The sequence below is a fragment of the Corvus moneduloides genome, chromosome 11, assembly GCF_009650955.1.
Source record: "Corvus moneduloides isolate bCorMon1 chromosome 11, bCorMon1.pri, whole genome shotgun sequence".
Taxonomy (NCBI): Eukaryota; Metazoa; Chordata; class Aves; order Passeriformes; family Corvidae; genus Corvus; species Corvus moneduloides.
In genome coordinates, this window is record NC_045486.1 from 17,143,941 (window position 1) to 17,163,754 (window position 19,814).

Below are 19,814 nucleotides of genomic sequence, written 5' to 3' on the forward strand. Positions count from 1 at the left end.
AGAAAACACAGGCCAGGAGAAAACCTTGGAGCTCAAGAATTTGTGATGGCACTTAATAGCTGTGCCTGCAGGAACTGCATGGAAGGAACCTGGCAGCCCCACCATCCCCTGGCCTCTGTTTGGCAGTGACATGCCCAGCACACCTCACTGACCCCCATCATCTCAGCCGGCTCTCCCTTTGCTGCAGAGTCTCCATAGGACTCTCCCAACCCAACAACTCTACAAATGTCACATGCACATTTAGGATATCCACTAAAAAAATCTTTAGTATTGAAAAAATGGTTGTTTCCTTCACCTGTATATATTACAGCCTCCAGTGCAACGTTTTCAAGGGATATAAGTGATTTTTGAAAACACAACAACATTTATCACTGCCTCTCCAAAGAAAACTACAAAAATGTTAATTGATTACATAATTTGCATATTTGATTTTTCTGAAAGATTATATAAAGTAGGCTTTAAAAAAGAAGCAGATATTCAAAATTATTTACTGCATCAAGCAGAACATCAGGAGGCAAATCACTGCTATTACAGTTGGGGCCAAGAAGCAAAGCATCCCACGTGTCCCACTCCTGCTCAGTGGGTACCTGTGCCTTGCCACTGGTCACAGCAGCCCTTTTTTAGGGTTAGGACATGTTCCATGCTTGAGGTCACCCAAGCAGTTGCAGAGATTTCTGTGCACGCCCACACTGGTGTCTAAGGCTACACCACTGCTCCAGCTGTGTAGCTTCAGAAGAAAATTATAATTGCCTGAAAAGACAGGAGACAGGCTGTCCTTGGCCCACATCGTCCCACAGTTGTGCACACATCAGATGGCAGCCTGAGTCCTGGTCTTCTGTATAGAACCTTCTGTATAGACTCACAGAGAAGTCACCAGTACAAGCCATGTGCTGCCAGCCTGTGGCCAGCACCAGGGGTGTGCCACAGCAGCTTAGCCCAAGGTCACTCTGTGCCTTGGCGGCTCTGGGTACGTGGGACAGACCCTCACAGACTGCAGTGACACCTCCACATGGCTAACCTAGGGGTGGGCAAGGCAGTTACACAAACCACTAATGAATATTAGCCTCATTGCAAGGCACCTCTCACAAAAGCACTGGGAAAAGAGAAGCAAGAGGAAAGAAAATTAGTTTTCTGCTTGAGGATGTTTGTTCCTTAAAAGAAGCCTTTGGAGAGTGCTTGTTTGGCTGTGAGCAGAAGAGGATGTTAGAAAAAAAATAAAATAGGCGATTTTGTCCTTTTCTTTTGCTGCCTTCCTGGCCCCAAAAATAAGAGAGAGTCACAGAAACATGAAAGCACAAGAGGAGAAACTACTTGCTAAGTGGATCTACTGCCCCAAAACTTGTTGGGTTCTACACAGAGTGTGTTCTGAACAAGTGTCTACACTTCACGCAGTGTGTTCAGCCAAGAATGCTTCACCCTGATTCATACGCTTTGGTTCAGTGCCCAAATATTGCTATTTAATAAGGTTATTAATTACTGTGTTGTCTAATTTTTGCTGTGCAGGAACTTCTTATAATTGGCTTATTCCTTCAAGATGCTTAATCCTTTAACTATAATAGTGTGTGTCAGTGCACACACGTGCACGTGTGTGTGTGCAGGATATGCCCCCTCTGAGCTCTCTTACATACCTAGGCTGTAAAAACCCCACATGAGCCAATATTTACCCATCAAGGAAAAACAAGCTGCCTTTTTATTTTCCCCTGAAGATACAACTTACAGAGAGCACCTGTTTCCTTCCAAATAACTTACTGACCGTGCTTTCAGACATTATCAAGCCTCCCACATTGTCATTTTATGACTCTGTTTTAATTTAAAGGATGTGCCCAGGTGTTCATATAAAGGAAGGGTGGGAAAAATTGCCTGCTGGACTACTCTTTTCTTAGTATTTATCAAGACATTATTCACCTCTACCATCTGGTCTTCCCTGTAATAAGAAAGCATCTTTGACATTATTAGAGGGGGGAAGGACAGGACAAATGAATATTAGAACTATATCCTAAGGAAAATCTTTAAGAAACAGGGCAGGGATAGTCTGTCTATATTCAGCTCTTTCACGACATTATTTTGTTCTCCTCAATTCAAACACTAACTTTCTGGGTCTGTTTCTCTGTCCTGTCTTCTGCTTATCTTTACAATTTTTTGCACCAGGCTACGTCTTGCAAAAAACTGCACCCAAAAAAAACCCCAAGTGCCAAACCCCCTGCCATATCCATCTTGATCACAGTTTGACACCCCAACAGTATTAAAATATAATAAAAGGGTAACTGTGGAGTTTTCTCAACCTGCAGAATAGATTAAGCTGGGTGAGGGGAAAATAAGTCTGAGGGGAAAATTACACCCCAAAAAAATGTGTTTCATTAACAGCTCTTGAGCACGAATATTCCTGTAGGTACCTGTGAGAAAACCACCAGTAACACCAACTTGTCACCACTGACATTCAGGACAGCAGGAAAATTGTTCCTTAAATATGATTTCTCTATCAAAACCCAGAAGCATTGGCCATTCAAGGTCTAACTCCACCTGAGAACAGAACAGCCAGTAGCTGTTCAGTCAGTCATGGGTATGCAGGATGGCAGGGATTTCAGGACTCCTCTTCCACCATTAATTGCACTAAGACATCTTAATACCTCAACCCTCTGCATGAAGTGTTGTCTAATCTGTTCTTTAAATTCTCTGCTGAAGGTGAACCCAAGATGCCCACAGTACCTCTTCCCACTTCAATTTTTCAGCATGTGGTGAAAAAGTTCCCTTCTTACTCACCCTAAATCTCAAGTCCCTCTTTCCACTTATCCCACCTATAGCTGGCACTGAAAAAATCTTACAACAAGCTCCTAAGAACTGGAAGATCGTTATTCTGTTGCATTCTTTCAAGTAGTAAAATAAGTAGGCAAACTCGGCTTTTCCCTGCTTTCTCTGTTTTGCACTGTTTTCTAAATATTTCATTCTTTTTGTTGCCCTGCTCTGGTTTCTCTACAGTTTGCCTACATCTCCAAAGGCTCATGCCAAAAAGTGAGGTCAGGTACTCCAGCAGAAGCCAAACCCAGTGCTGTATGAGGAAGAAGACATCACCTCCCCAGTCTTGTCCAAGAACCTACGGAACACTGCAGAATAAATGTGCCCTTCTGCCATGACAGCAATTCGTTGACCCAAAGTGATCCACAATAACTCTCGAGATCTTTTTTGCCATGCTGCTACCCAGACGGATGTTCTTTATTCTGTATTTGTACATTTCATTTCTCCCCCGTAAGTGCAGTACTTTGAATTTGTTTTCACTGAATTTCATTTTGCTGATATCCAGCTCCTGTTCAATTTTTCTAGATCATTTTGAATTCTGGTAATGCCTTTCAAAGTACATCCAACTCCTCTTAGCTCAGTGTCGCCTGCAAATTTTATAAGCATATTTCCCATTCCATTGCTTAAGTTATTAATGAAACTATTGAATAAAAGCAGGTCCAGGGCAGATCCCTGCAGGACCCCACTTGAAATGCCCTCCCAGTATGACAAAGAGCCACGATAACTATTCTTTGAGAGCTGCGTGTCCAATCAAAATATCTTGAATTTCAAACTTTACAAAAAGCTGATTTGGAGTATTTGATATGCAAAGGAGCTGGAGGCCAAAGGATAATGCAGTGAATAATTTAAAGCCTAGGAGTAGGTTTGAGGAAAATCACAATCTGTTGGCGGGTGATTTGCCCACAGACAGAGGAAGAAGCCACTGAATGTGTGAGCTGGTACATTTGCCCAGCAGTGCTGTAAAAGGCCCCACGCAGGCACCGATTTCTTCTGACCAAACATGTGCACGACCTCTCATTGATACAGCAATGAAAAGAACAAATGGCAAAGCAAGCACAGCAAATATCTTCTGCAGACCACAGGGCAAAAGGCCCTTCCAGCACTGAACCCAATGCCCAACTCCTTGACTGTAACACAAACCAAGATAAGCCAAAGGCAATTGGCTATCAGCACTGGAGCAACACTGGTGATACCAGCAGTATCCCACCCAAAACAATTACCTGTATTTTTCAGAGCCCAAGCTAACATAATGCCTCAGCCTCCCTGCTTTTTTGAAAACTCTGCTCCCAGTTTACATCTGGAAACTCTGTTTCCATGGCACACTCCCTGATGCGCATCAGGAGCAAGAGAAGCCCGTTGTTTCTTTGCACCATCTTTGCACTCTCGTCGCGCAGGATTAGAACTGGGCTCCTTATCTCAAAGCCTGTCACAAATCTAGACTTGAAACACAATGAATTAATAAATAAGTGAATAGGTGTCAGTTTTATGGAGCACACTACCTGCATAAATTTCACCCAATGCAGCCACTTGTCATTTTCAACACCCCTTGAGACCCCAATGGCTGATAACTCTTGCACGTCACTTTGCAACCCATTATACAGATGAAGTTTTATGATAAAACCTCCCTCCTCACTGACTCCTGTTTTCCACATGCAATCTGAGTGGAGGCTGAAGAGATCCCATCCCCCACGGCAAAGATAAGGTTACGGAGGGTAGGTCTTAGTAAGGATTTTGCAAGCTGCATGAATTATTAAACTCCTTTATGATATAATGACAGACATATCAGGTTATTTGTTTATTCTGTGTATAATTCATGACTCTCTTGGGAGCTCAACAGAAGTAAGATCGCTTGTTGCATCTTCTTGTTCATTCCAGTAAATCCTCATCACCAGATGGAAGGCTGAACCACCCCAGAAGACAAAACAGCCACAACTTGCAGGACCTGGGGTTGGGGTTGGAGATGGGAGAGTTTTTTACACAGCCTGGAGAAACAGTGAAGCTGTCATTTGAGTACGTGAGGCTGGATGCCTGAAAGATGACAGTCTGGGCAGTGTTTCTGTATCATGCCACCAGAACACTGTCCACTAAAGCAAATGCAAACAACTTCATGATTACATGCTATGAGTTGCCCTGTGCTCCTCTGTCACTGCTGAGCAACAATAGGACCATCCAAGCTGATGCAGGCTTTTACAAGGGTTCGGGATAATTCACAACCACCGTCTCCTGACTACTCAAATAGTGGGATACTGGACAAAGCAAAACAGTTCCCCTTGTGTGGGTCATTTGTGTAGAGTCTGGTCAAGATATGGGACAAAGCATGATAAAGAAGTGCCACATCTTGATGCCTGGAACTGAGTTTTGAATACATATGCTGTAGTCATCTCTCATTTCCTAAGCATGCTGCTCAAAGGGTGAGGGAGATGTGATGCTGCAGCAGGAAAACAGGAAATAAAGGATTGACTGGAGCCCCTGGCAAGAAAGAGCTTCCCAACGTGCTCTTGTTCACACAAGACTCTCCACCCTGTGACACTCCTACTGCCAGGAAGAGTCACGCTACTATGAGGAGTTGAGGCAAAACACAAAGGTGGCCAAACTGCAAACAGCACAATGTAAACTCTTACCGGCCAGTTAACACCAGGGAACTGCTTTCATCATCCACCCTGCCCATGGCAGATTTCAGCTGATCAGAAACAAACTCAGCACAAATGATTGATCTGATCTTTTAAAGACAAGCCAGGAGTTTGGTAGAGGACTACTGACTAGTCAGAACTCTGCTGAATTTGTGTCGACAGCTTCTCTCCTTACCAAGGAAAGATATCATTAAGCTCTGCCACAAAGACTTCCTGCTACAAGAAGCTATTTAGGGGCATCTATTGTCATTGCTTCAGCTTCAAACCATGTCAGTCCAAGTCTCCCGGGGTTTCTGGAGTAGCCTCTCACAGCACCATATGCAACATTCCGCAGGGGTTTCTGGGCATCACTGTCACTAGATGTCTATCTAGTTAAACCCCCCACCTTAAACAATCGCTCTCCACACCATCCCCCTACCTGAGAGTTCCTGGCTCCTAAGAGAGCATTGTAATCATTGTTATTATAAAGCACTTAGCGATGCTCACTTATTGCATCTCTCACCAGCCAAACACCCAGAACCCTGTTATTTCAAATGCAGTTGCCTTCATTTGCAGAAGCTCTTCATTGTATTAGTCCCTTTCAGCAATGAAAGAAAAAAGGGGTGGGGGTGGAGAGCATTAAAAAAATAAATAGCAGTTTACTGCATTTTATGCCATTACCTCACTACTTTGTGATACACATCTAAAAGCTGTTTGTAAGACCTCTCCTGCTGTAAGGTGGCATCCAGACAAGCACTGAAGCAGACAGAATGGAAGCATGAAGCCCAGTTCAGTTTCGTCCCAGTACTGCTGCATCACCCAGAGCATAACAGCAGCAGGGATGAAGCTGCCAGCTTTCACAGGTCACCTCCTCTCTCCTCCTCCCCATCCAACTGGGACAAGACTGCTCCTTCCTCAGGGAAAAAGCATATACATATCACTGTTCCTCTGAAAAGGATACAAGCCTGTATAAATGGAGGTGCCTGAACCTCACTGGGAATACTCAGAAGATGCAGCATTTGGCGAACATAGAAAGGATGCTGATCTGTCAGGCTCAGTTTCCCCATCTCCCGCAATAGCCAGCTTTTCACACTGGAAAGAATTCACCTCCTGTCCTGGAGGACCCCATGAAAGGAGAATCAACAGAAAACTATCAATCTTCCTAATATATCCAACAAAAATATTTTCCATCTTTTTCAGAAGGGGAGAATGGAGCTACAAAGGCAAAGCAGTAGTCTGAAACCCAGACAGACTTTTGGGAGCAGAGTCAAAACTTCAACTCAACCTCCTGATGCTAGCTTTGATGTTTACTCTTGGAAGACAGCACTGGAACACCAAAGCTGGAAACTTGCACACTAATGGGTACCCCAGAGCAGGTTTGCTCCCAGCCCTCACACGCAATATGCTCACATCTAACTGGAACTGAGGATTACGCGATAATTCTCTTTTCTGCTTTTCTACATGAGTATTGACATTAAACCCAAAAACTCCTGCCATCCCAACACCCTATGAATAGAATGCCTTGGACTCTTCCCTGTGTGAGAGAAAATCCCAGTCTCTAATGCGGTCGTTTCAATGGGGCCCGTGACACCACCAGCCCCTTTCTGTTCAGAATAATGACTTCTTCCACACGCCAAGAGATTTGAAATTACCTGTGAAATATATTTCCCTAGGCACTGGCTCAAGAAGCATGTAAATTACCCATCTTAATGGCCTCCAGAATTTCTCTCCAAGACACACACAGAGAGCAGGAAATGTTCACATGGTATCTCAGGTACTGTCCAAGGGGTTAAATGTCCAAGGGATGTTCAGGAGCTATTGCCCTACAGCTTGCCCAGTAACTGGTCCCACTGGTGAGTGTTTGCCACAAGGAGGCAATGAGCACAAGATCGAATTCTAAATGAGTGCATCATCAGCACAAAAATGCAATTTTAAAGAGAGCATTTCTTGGGAAAGGTGCCTAACCGTAATTTACATGGCACAAAGAGCCAACATACAGCTTATGCAGCAGAGGGCACCCATTTAATTTGGAGAAGTCCACTGCTGAGCACTCGGCAGCAAGGCCGCTTGCCCTCTGACTGCACAGAGAACAGCAATGCCCAAGCTTTGATGTTCAGGCATTTGCCAGAGAACAGTGTCCTTCAGAGAAGCTTTCCATCCACAAGGACAGTTCCCACCCACCCAACACCAAAGAAAGGGACAGACACTTTCCCTGGAGTCCAAATCCTCCTGCCTCTGTTTTCTGTTCCTGTAGCTGAATCTGATGTCTTGTTAGTACATAATAGAAGAAACATTTATCCCAAAACTGAGAGCATAGATTCATTCAGAGGAACAGAGGAGGAGGAATTCTGTGATCTGGTTGCATTTCCTGCTCCACCTTACTCCAGACTTACTGAAGTCCCTGAAGCCTTAGTTTCAGCAGCTGAACGAGCAATGGGGAAATGCAAGTGCTACTACAAAGTGCAGGTACAAAACCACAACAAGGAGTGGAAGAGGGCAGGACAAGATGCTCACAGTGCAATGGTGAGGGGTTGGGAGGGGGGACAATCGCAAGGGCATCATGAAAGAATTACCTGCCTCCCCAGGGAACAAGCCTGAGGCACACACGCTCTGCTCCTGATGCTTGCCAAGAATGACAGGTTGGTCACCTTTTAACACACAGTGGACAGAAAGTAGGCCAGAAGGTCAACTGGGGATAAGAAAACACCTGGAAGATAGGCCTGGCAATTGAAAAATGGGCCACATTCCTCAGTGTAAACCTCCTCAGAGCGAAGGTGTAAGACGAGGTCTTTGCTGAGACTCTTTTAAAGTGAGAACCTGCCCTCAATTCTCGGCCACAACCATCTTGCTAACCCACATACTGCCAGAAGCTGTGGTATCACAGCAAGATTAACACAGAAGCAATTTTAACAAACAGCAATTTCCAAGCTAATTTCCTCACTCACAAGCATGCCACTGAGGGCTAAAGTCCGTCTGGACCTCTCACAGCTATCTGTGCTCAGGATTAACTATACATCACTGCCAGTAATGCAAGCACTCTGCTACTCAGAAACTATTAGAAGATAAATATTAAACCTCAATATCATAGCAGTAGAAAAAAAATGAGAAGGAGAAATGTCATTGTAATAAATACTGTAACCAAGCCAAATGAGGAAGCAAGGTTAGTTTCATGTGGAAAATTAGACACAAAAAATACAATATACTTGGAATAGTCCTCGCTTTGGTCATGGGATCTGGACTTTTGTGCAGTGAACCTCACAAACTTCAGAGCAGCTCAACAAACTTCAGTTTTGTAGTTCAGTACTGCAGTTCAGTACTGCAGGCTGGCAGTTGCAGGATGAAACAAGGCTCTGGCCACCAATTCCACCCAGCCCTGAAGCGCCAGGCCTTGCACATGAATCCTTCATCTAACTTAGATTGTTAAGTAGAGAAACTACAGGTCCACACATTACTTGTGGCCCCAACACAGGCCTCAGGTAATGCATCTGGAGCATCTCACCTGCAGCTCAAGCAGGTCCCATTTCACCACACTGTAATCATCCTGATATTCCTCCATAAGGACAGGTACATTTACTACACCTTTCCTTCCTTTGGTGTTCTCTGAAAGCAACTTCACGTACAAGAACCCTCATGTTATCCACTGAGATCTGAAAACAACAGGAATGGTACAAACACAGAAATAAGTAGATTTAACTAAGAATGAAAGTCAAGTATTACGCAAGCTACCATAAAAACACTCTATCTTTTTTTCTGGCAGCCTGCTCTTCCACCAGCTAGCTGTGACTCCAGAGGACGGGATGGGGTCTGGCAGCCACTCCCCAGTGAGAAGGTAGCTGGCCATGCACTCAGCTGCCTGAGTCCCCAAATAAGTGACATTTATTAAGAGGCCCTTATAAAATAAAAAAGGCAAGGCTGCTTTCAGCACACATAATCACATTTATAAACTGCACAAACCAGCAGTGCTTTCAGCACAAGGATTCACTTGGAGTGGTGTCAAGAGAGGAAGGGCAGAAAAAGAAGATTCCCACGCAGCAGTGTTGCCACAGGCAGTGCTCCATGCAGAGCACCAGCCTTAGGGATGCATCCTCACCTCTGGCTTGGTAACACTGGGCCTGCTCCAGCAAACACGGCCTCAGTGAGGCTGGCACGACAGGGCTGCGAGAGGGGAAAAGGTAAGATCTAGCTCAGCAGTGACAGTGCTGAAGTGAGACCTCACGCCAAAATGTGGCTGTCAGAGTCTTTCCATACCCAGCTGCTCCATCCTCATATCTGGGCAGGGAACACAGGGAAGCAGGGGGAAAGTGAGGGTGTAAATTCATCTGTGGAAGGAGCCACTTCACATGAAAAAGAGCCCCAAGCACCTAGCAGACAGCTGAGGTGAGACAGAGCTGGTTAGATTTTTCTCTACAGTAAAGACTAGATCAAAACAAATAAACATAGCAAGGAGCAAGTGACACAGAAGGGTTCAATTTAGCCTTAGGATGATGGGTAAAGGGGCAGTATTGATGTCAGAAATGCCAACACAACATTTTTGCTGCTGGGTCAAACAGGCGGGCAGGTGCTAAATGGGGTTATTTAGAAACTGAGACCAGACAGTAGATGTGTTAGCTGCATTTCTTTTCTCCACCTCACGATAAAAATCCCACCAGAAACAACCACAATCACCACCATATTTAAAAGTTAAGAGACAAAAGCCTGAAAGTTATCCCTGGCATAATCCCACAGCATCATTACATCAGGGGTGAATTTGTCCCAGCATCTTGAAAATTTTCTTGACAATTCTCAGCTTTTAAACCTACATAGAAGAGTACAGCACACAAGACTTGACAACAGCAAATTTTTCTGTATTGTATCAAGCCTAACATCAGGAATGGCTCATTCAGAAATCCCACAGCACTGAGCCAAGGGGGGGGGGGGGGCATGAAAGCATCCCTGTGCACAGAGAGGGTCCCTTTTGGTCTATGCTCTTGGAAGGGCTGTTATTTGTAGGAGGCAAAATAATGTCATCAGTTTGGTCACTGATCAACAATTATTAAGACTTCCCAGCCAACAAAAACAGAATAAATAAAAAAGAAGAGCTGCATGAAGAGAAAAATATTGATTTTTTTTTCATACTCATGTAATCTACCCTCCTTCCCAGAGCAGGCAGGGGAGGAGGGGAAAGCAGAGGAGTGCCCACGAAGCTTTGGCGCATGCCTAGCTCACTGTCCTGAAACCCTTTTCAGCCTGCAGGCCTTGAATAATTAAATGCTTTTTCTTCCACCCTTTTCTTCCCCTGGTGTGCACGACACAGTGCTGCAGAAGGTTAACTTTACCTGGGCAAGGGGCATCCCTCTCCCTGCAGAGGTACTGGAAGCACGTGAGCCCACACAGTACTTCCCACACACACTGATCCCAAGAATGTGACACTACAGTGAACGCTTAGCAGAGACCTCTAATTTACAAGACTACCTCAGACATGAGGAAATGGCACTTTGGCTCCTCCTGGGTCTACTGAGTTCGTTATGGAGCAATAAAAAGACGTTCAACCACTCACAGCCCAGAATCTGACTCAATCTTCAACACCTGATGAAGTTGAACATTAGGTGCTTCGCTTGGCTTAAGTCTGTCTCTATTTTGGTGTTCATGTTACAGCTGCCAAAAATCTGCCTGTAAAACCCACTATATGTTAGAAATGCAAACAAGGCACTGCATTCATGACCCTCCCTGTTCCATACTGTACAAAAAGTGTTTATTAACCAAAATAGAGAGATACTATTACATGAAAATTAATAGATGTGAGAATTCAAATACAAGAATATCTCTGGTTCAACAGAAATTACATCGCTGAGAGCTTTATATATTTCTGAAGGGTAAGTAGCTCTGAAAATTATTTAGATATATGCCCCTTGTTTTGCTTTCCTGTTTGGGAGAATGAATGTGAATTCAGACTTTAGATACGGGATTCTTCTCGACTGCAGAATATTAAGTGCCCACTGGAGAAGAAACAGAGTCTGACAGCAAACTGGCAGCTTGTGACAAAAGTTTCACGACCCAGCTCTGTTATGAGTTGAGAGGCATTGGTATTTAAAAGGAGAATCATATCCTCATTTGTCACTTCAATGGAGATGAATACAACACTTTTGACCGTTTAAGGGCTAACTTTGTGCTTGCAAGGCCAAGAGGCTTGGAAGCCCAAAGGCACGGGGCAGGCCTCTGTTTACCAACAGCGCAGGTGCACAGTGGCAGCCACACCGTGAACCTGTGCTGCTCCTGCTGCAGCACTGACTTCTAGCACTGAAATGGTGTTGTGTTGCAGCAGGGATTGAAGCAAGCCCACACACTTAATGCTCCTGTGGACACACATGTTCCAGGTTATCCTGAGCAAACCTCTCTGGTCCACAGCCACATGTTCTGCACACTTCCAAGCCTCTCAGTTGCTGAATGCCACACAGAAAAGCCTGGCCAGCTCTGGCTTGAGCCTTCTTTTACCGGAACTTGAATAAGAAAATCTCACCAAAAGGAGTACATACTTTAACCAAACTACCCCTGCAAATACCATTTCTACAGATGGGAAGCAGCCAGTATTTTGGTCATGAGATCTTCACCCTTCTCTGTCCTTGTGTCTGTACTCCCCATCCTTTCCACCCCCCACCCTTCCCTGAAGCATAGGCTGCTTTCTAACACTACGCAGATTTTTGCTCCAATGCACAGCATGATCTAACTAATTCGCACTTCATTGCTCTGCACACCTCATCATTTGCACATGAAAACAGCAGTCTCTCTCTATCCCTCCACTTGCTGCCTATTTCTTCCTCCTCCTCCATCCCCCACCTCCTGTACCTCCTCAGAGCAACTCCACTACGGAAGCTGCAGTGAAGAGGCTCACGTTACCAGGACTCCATTGCTTTTACAAAATTTACTAGTGTGCTGTGAAACCTCATAAATAATTCAAGATAGACACCCTTTGTCAGGTAAATTAACGTGCCTTTTGTAATGCATCACTCCGAGTTTTCTATCACAGTGATACTCACTTTAGGCACAACCCATATTGATTCAGGAATTCCCCAGGTGTCACTGTAGGAAAGGGTAGAACAGTTTTCACACCAGCAGAAGCCAAGGAAACCCCAAGTCTACCCAGGGCTTCAGGGGGCTCATAACAGAAACCCACTGGTGCAGAAGTAGCTCCAGCCTAGTCCATGGAAAGCACAGCTCCATCGCCACTGTTCAAGGACAATGAAAGAAGGAACAAGGTCGAGGGAGGCAAGAGACATTCTTATTATAGATCTCCTTTTCATTGCAAGAACTTCAGGGATTTTTGACATACACCAGAGCTAAAAATCATGTCGCATCCTGTGCTTCTTGCATTTAACTACTCTCTATCAGTGGTGTCGCTGCACAAAGAGATGGGCAAACTCAAGTGCTGTTTTGACAACTGTGCCCAAGGCTTTACCATCATTATTGACCTAGATGGTTTATATGGCATTTAGCACCCAATCTGATTGCTGTCAGCAATTATCTCCTCTGGAGTTCTCAGTCCCAACTAGACGTGCTGGAGGAGAATTCATCGTGGTTCTCCTGAAAGGCAGTCTCACGTAGCCTTGGGAGAAGCTGGGCTGTAGAACAGCTCCTGCACCGTCCCCCACCAGACTGAGAAGCGGATTCCGAGGAGGTGGCACGGTAGCCTGATCACAAGCAAGGATAACGACCTTGCGATGAGTTAATGAATAGATACAGAAACCACAGACCGTGCACCCTTTGTCTGGCCCGACTGCGTTCAGATCTTTGTGTGTCTCGCCCTGCAGCCCTTTCACCCGTCAAAAGCTCATCTGGTTAAATATCCCGATCACTCACGCATCAGTCAATGCGAAAAACACTTCGCTTTACAGAGGAAGAATGAAACCTTTGGTCTGCATAAACACCTTTTATTTCTCATTATATTTATGACCAAAAGATAATGGCTGAGACAGAATTGAAAGGGCTGTAGGAAAATGGTCAAAGTTATGAAGAAAATCTACATGCCTTCTCCAAAAGATCAAATAATTCAGCCTAAAGAAAACTATGCCAATAGCTTGTTGACAGAAACTGACTCTCCAGTAACAACAATTTGTACAACCCCATTCCCCATGCAACCCAGCAACAATAAACCCGAGGATGAAGGCTAGATTACAGGAACTGCTCTAAAACAACAAACTACTACCAACACCCCAGAGAGGAAAAATAATTTTGCTAACAAAACACATTTTGCTTTCAAGAGGCTCCTAGAAAAGTAAATATCGAAGCGTTCAGATACCGTCCTTTCTTACTGAATATTTCACTCAAGTATGTTGCTTGCTAATGACTTTTGCTTTTATTTCATCCCACTTGAGTATTTCACTGGCTGAAAAAAGCATTGTCTGACTCGTACAGCGTGTGCACGTGTACAGTGTTGCAGAGTGCAGATGCCCCAGCACGCAAGCCCTCGAGAGCCGTTCTGATGGCTTTTGAAGCCAAACACCAGGAAGCTCGTTCAAGGATAAACGTTCGGGTTTCCATTCAGACTCTCGGTAACCACCTTCAGCTTTTCAGGGGGCACACACAAAGCTTCTTTACAACAAAGCTGCTGAACTCTGCCTGTCAAACACCAAGCAGGAGCCCATTTCTACCCTCAGGTCTGTGTGCAGGAGCCTTATTGATTTCAGTGGGAACCCACACACTTTCTCAAGAGAATTTCAATTAACAATTTCTCAATGTATACAGGTGAAAAACTCAAAACTCCTGAAACCACAATCTTGAAGGGGACGAGTGCAGGCAGGTTACAGTGTTGAGGTGTCACAGGCAAAAAAGCAGTAATGCTCTGCTCTTTCCCCATGTGAGAACTGAGCAGGAAGCATTCAGGAATGGTAACAGGAATTGAGAAATTAGTTTTTAAATTGAGAAATTTGTTTTTAAATAGCAAGAAATATTGCAAATGGCTTTTAAAAGACATTTGTTCCTCTTTGTGAGGCTCTTCTTTTACCTCTGGAAAGTTCAGGGTGCCTCTGCATGCCTCAAAGAGGTTTCTGCCACCAAGCACAGCCTGCATATAGCTGTTGCAGGGACACTGGGTACAAATTGTCACAGAGGCTCCTCAGCCCTCACAGGGACAGAGGGGCATTATCTGTCAGTCACTCATCGTGGTAGATTGCCCTCCCAGGGAACTGTCTCTCTGTTCAGCAGAGCACAGAAGACAAGCAGGGCCATCTCCCAGCTTCTCTGCTCCTTTCCAGACGAGTTCCAATGCCAAGCATCAAAACCATAATTGGAAGAGATTGTCTGACTGCACAGCAGGTGGGCAGTAGAACAAGACAAGGAGCTTCCTCTACATGGCATCCTGCAAACCCTAAAGCCTCCAGTCCTAATAGAGTTATTTGCTTCAAACCTTCCTAGCCCAGATGTGCCATCACTACCAGCATCATTAACCTCATTTGGGGTGAAATGACAAGTACAAATCAAAAGCTGCTATAAAGAAGCCACTAATTTGGAAGTGGCAGCCTCAGACCCACCTTCCAGTGGTGATGGGAAGCTATAATGCCTTATTGCTCTGAGCAGGAGTCTTCACTGCTCACTATCTGACAGGAACAGGGGTAACACCTCCAGCTTGCTGCCCAAAACAACTGTCTACATCTGACAAGTGCTAAACCTGTTGGAAAAGCAGGACTGGATCCTGGACCCCATGCTGGCACTTTCCCCTGCAGACATCCCTTCCTCCTGTGCTGCCTGGTCAGAGATGCCCTGCAGAGCAGCCACGAAGTCAGGCAGACACACAGCAATTCTGCACACACCTGCTTCCTCACAAGAAGCAAATGGCTCGCCACCCTCTAGCAGATGGCAATTTTCTTTCAAGTCCAAGTGACAAAAAGCCTTGCTGGAAAGTAAGGAGGGGGTTTGTTCTGCTCCCCAGTGGCAGCACTGGCAGCCACATTCCCCAGCACTCACGTGCACAATCTCCACTAATGTGAGGCAATGGCGATACAGGTACAGGACTCCCCTGACTGACCAGGCTTTCAATCATCTCATATCAAACAGCTCAGAAATTCAAGCAGAGGTTGTTACCATGCTGCCACAGGAATCCCTCTGTGTGCCATTTAAAAGAAAAATTAACTGCAATCAACAACCTTCCTTTCCACAGCCATTAATCCCGTTGCCCACATAGATGCACACTATTGTATGTGATGATTGCTAAAAGAAGCCTTGTCAGTCAGTGGCCATCACCTAACATGCCCGCGCCCCAAAGGGCTTGTTCCAATCGGGGATTTTGCTTTTTAAATCTCAATGAGAAATTCCCCTTTGGACAACTGGCTGAGCCGAGCTTTCCTTAGCTCAGCATAAGATGATTAAAACCATGCTACCCGGGAAGAGAGAGATAATGTAGAACACCAGCGATTTATCAGGGACAGAACCAAGAATCAACACACTGACAATAATTAATACAATTGTAACCAAAATTAAAAAACAAAAATGTTCTTTGTTTTCTTCCTTCCCTCCCCCCTTAGGCAAAATATCCTAATCATTCAGTCTGCTGCCTGCCAGAATGAAACACTTCTGGGGCTGCTTAAAAAAGCAGCCTCATTTTTGAGAGTCCTGTAGTAAAAGATGACTTCAGTGATTGTTACAGAGAAGACCTCCTAAGACAAACACGTTTCTAATCAATGCTCTGAATCATTCACAAGGGTGCATTGTCTAAAGTAGGAGAAAATTAGCTGGTAATGGGAAGAATTCAGCAGCACATCTCATCAGCTCAACTCGGCTCCCCATCGGTAAATCTGCCTAAAAAATTTAACTTCTATCCAGCCTCTTTAAAAACAAGAAGGGTGCAAACAGGTAACTACTCGGGGGGAACAGACAATTACAGGGGATCGTTCAAGCCTTGGTGCCAGTTACCACTGCAATCTTTACTCCCATTAAGTATTTCCTTCCCAAGAAACAATCACAGCAGCCCTAGGGCAGACCTCACCAGCATTAACCTACTGCCCAGCAATTGTGCATCATCATCAAATATACATCCATGACTCCTCTCCTCTGCGTTCACAAAACAGGTCATGAGGGGAACTAAACAAGCAAGAAGATATCAGGTCAGGTTGAGGTCTTGTGTCCCCTTCTGTGTCTCTTCTCCAGAAGCAGCCAGACAGCATTGATTCCCATCAGAGGCACACACAGAATTAGTGGCCTTTTCAGGACCATTCCTCTATATTTGCAAGAAATTATGGATCTTTACCAGTGGCTTCAGTTTTTGCTCATCTTGCCTCACTCAGTGCAGGATTAGGCCCACTCTGATAAGACCTCTGATAAGAAAGCACAGAGCTAACAAAATCTATTCCAGCAAACCCTACCAAATTAATTGGAATAAAACTGCTTTGGTTAAAAAGCTGGCATGGTTTATTAGAATAACATAGAAGCCTTTTTATGTCTCTCTTGGTAGAGGAACCTTCTTATAAAACTTTCTGCAGCTAGAAAGAAAACACAGCTTTGACTCATAAACTGGTACCCAAAAGAAATTTATTGTATAAATTGATACTGTGTTCTGAACTTAAGAAGAGAATGCAACAACTTGCAATCCATGAAAAGCGGCTGAAATATCAAACATCCCACAAACTTTAGCTGTGCTTCACCCGTACAGAATCCCCTTTGCTTCTTTAGGCATTCTCACGAAAGCAGAGATCGTTCATGGGAGAGCAAGGCTGGATCAGGCCATAAGGCTGTGGTACTTGGACGAGAACTGGCATGTTCCCTTTCCTCTCCTCCCCCTGTAGGTAGACATTTCTCAGGGTCTTATTCTGAAGAATTTCTGTATTCACGTGACAGCGAGAAAAGGGAGCCCATCAGCTCCCAAAGGTCAAATATATTTAAAAATATGAATACATGCCCCAAAAGAATCCAGAAGGACTCCGTCTAAATTGAAAGGATTTCGGAATAAACGACCATGCCTTTGGTGAAGGCAGATATTAACACAGCAAGCTACAGCTCTCCCAAATAAACAACACTGTTTCTTCTGCCGATAAGCCTTCTTTTCAGAAGGCCTGACTACATGCTTGCAAAAATGTACTTCGAGATCAAAGACACTAATCTAAAAGGCTTTCAAAAATACTTTCTATGATAGATATATATATATGAAATGTATTTCTATTCTTAAGCAAATCACAAATGACAAGACAAATGTGACATAAAGCGGTTCACATCCACTGGGGCAGCACGAAGTTAAGGGCAACACTGCTATTATTAACTCTATGTCATTGAAATCTTTCCTCCACCTTCAGAAACACAGAGTGTAAGGACACGGTGTCAGCCTTTACTTTGAATCGTCTGGATTTTTTTCAGTTTTGTGTCAACAAACCTCAGCAATTCATAACGGAGATGACAGCCTCTTAAAATACATCTCAGCAAGGTTTCCCACGGATGTGTGGAGAGGGACAGGCTTAAGGGTTATCACGATAGGCAAGAGAGCCATCCCTGTTAGCAAATATTCCCAAACATTAACTTCTAAAGCAATTCCTTCTTCAAAAAAAAATCTATTTATATCCTTCCGGCAGCGACTCTCCAGTCCCCCACCCCCTCACCCAAACGATCTGCTTTCCGACTCTCTTTCAGTAGCTTACAGTCAATTTTAGTCAGTCCAGAGGGAGGGAAAGGAAGACCCGCCAGGTCGGATAGCCTGTGGAACTATCCAGCTATTAATAGTTTATGCTCAAACTCCGGTGGGCACGGCCGGTTGTGGGTACCATATTGTGTGCTTGAAACGAGGATTGGGGGGGTTGGAAAATAAGTCCTTTTCGGTCTTTCCCCCCTCTCGCCACATTAAGGCTCCGACAGCCGCCCTGCGGACCGGCACCCGCCGGGGAAGTTTGTGCTTTCCAGCAACTTTGGGTCCGTTCCTCGCCCCGCCGCTCCGGCGGGGAACGGGCGGAGACCCCCGCGCCCGCCCGCATCCAGCGCGGCGCCGGCCGCCGGCACCGGCAGCGCCCGCCGCGGCCCCGCCGCCGCCGCTCCCCCGCAGGCCCCGGGGCGGCCCCGCGATGCGCCACCGCGCCGGGCCGAGCCGCGGGGCGGGGGGTCCCGGCCGGGGCGGCGGCACTTACGTGTGCTGCTGGGGGAAGCTGTAGCCGTGGGCGGCGGGGGCGGCGAGGAGCAGCAGCAGGGCCAGGTGGCCGCAGAGGGCCGGGGCGACGGGCGCCGCGCTGCCGGTCGGAGCCGCCATCGCCATGTTTCCATTAACGGCGCGGCGGGGAAGGGGCAGAGGCGGCCCCGCGGGGCGGCTCCCCCCGCCGCCACTCGTGCGACGAGCGCGGCAGTCCTCGGCAGGGGGGCAGCGCCGCGCCGGCTGCGGGCACCGACCGGCGGCTGCTCGGCCGTCGCCTCTCCGCGGCAGCCGGCACTAAGCGCCCGCCGAGCGCTACTTTCCCTCAAATAGGCGGCCCGGCCCGGCCCAGCCTCCTCCCCGCCCGCTCCCTCCCTCTCTCCGGCCCCCCGCGCCGCCCCGGCCCCCGCCGCCCCGCCGCCGCAGCGCATGCGCCCGGCTCCGCGCCCCCCCGCCGGTCCCGCCGCCCCCGACTCCGCACCGGGCCGGGGAGCCCCGGCCGCGCCATCCCGCCCCGGCCCGCGCCCCGCGCCCCGCCCGGGCTCTGCGCACCCACCCCCGCCCCTTTGCCCCCGCCCCGGGCACTGCCCCGCCGTGGGTCCCCCCGCCTCGAGCAACGAGGGACCTCGCGGCTCCTTCCCATCTTCCGCGCGGGTCTGTCACTGCCATTCCTGCCCGGGTACCGCGTTCCCCTTCGGGGCCACCTCCTGGAGGCACGGCAACGTATGGGAATCTCCAGTTATGTTTAATATAATAATAATAGCAGCTATAATTTTTTTTTTTTTTAAGCACACTATGATTTGGGGAGCGTTCCTGAGCGCGACAGAAGGACAGACTACAAATTCAAAATAACGGAATTAATAACTACAGCCCCCAAATTGGCAGGGTTTCTGAGCCAGACTTTTGAAGGCCTGGATTTTGAAACGCTGTCTTCTGGATAGCTGCAGCATAATTTCATCTTCCCTAAACTCAAACCCAAGCTGTTCTGCTTCACAGGAACTGACCACTCGCAAGGCAGGGACAGCTGGCAGAGGCAGGAACACTGTTCACATGCTCTCCTCCCCAGATAGCCTAAATCTGGACAATCAAGGGCTAGGCAATGTGTAAGTGGCACCACCTTGTCCTCTTTAACTTCAAAAAAGGTGTCATATTGCCAAGGTTGTCGGACCTGGCCAGATCTCTCAAGGAAGAGCCCCACAAATTAGGCATCAGCACTTTAAAGATGCAAAGGCTTCTTGGTCCTGCCCACAGTAGCAGCACAGCAGTGGCAGGACAGGAGCTCCAGGCAGTTCGGATTCCAGCACACAGGTTTAAAAGCCTTCCAGCTTGGGAAGAGGGAA

At 46.4% G+C, this 19,814-nt stretch overlaps 1 protein-coding gene across 2 annotated transcripts in view; it reads right to left on the bottom strand.

Moving 5' to 3' along the window:
* Positions 1-18,766, bottom strand: part of CACNA2D2 (calcium voltage-gated channel auxiliary subunit alpha2delta 2) — a 212,933-nt gene extending 194,167 nt beyond the window's left edge. For both annotated transcript variants that reach the window (XM_032120799.1, XM_032120798.1), the window contains exon 1: positions 18,476-18,766. In XM_032120799.1, the coding sequence (XP_031976690.1) occupies positions 18,476-18,600 (125 nt within the window). In that variant the 5' untranslated portion in view covers positions 18,601-18,766. The remainder of the gene's footprint in view (positions 1-18,475) is intronic.
* Between the last annotated feature and the right edge of the window lie 1,048 nt (positions 18,767-19,814).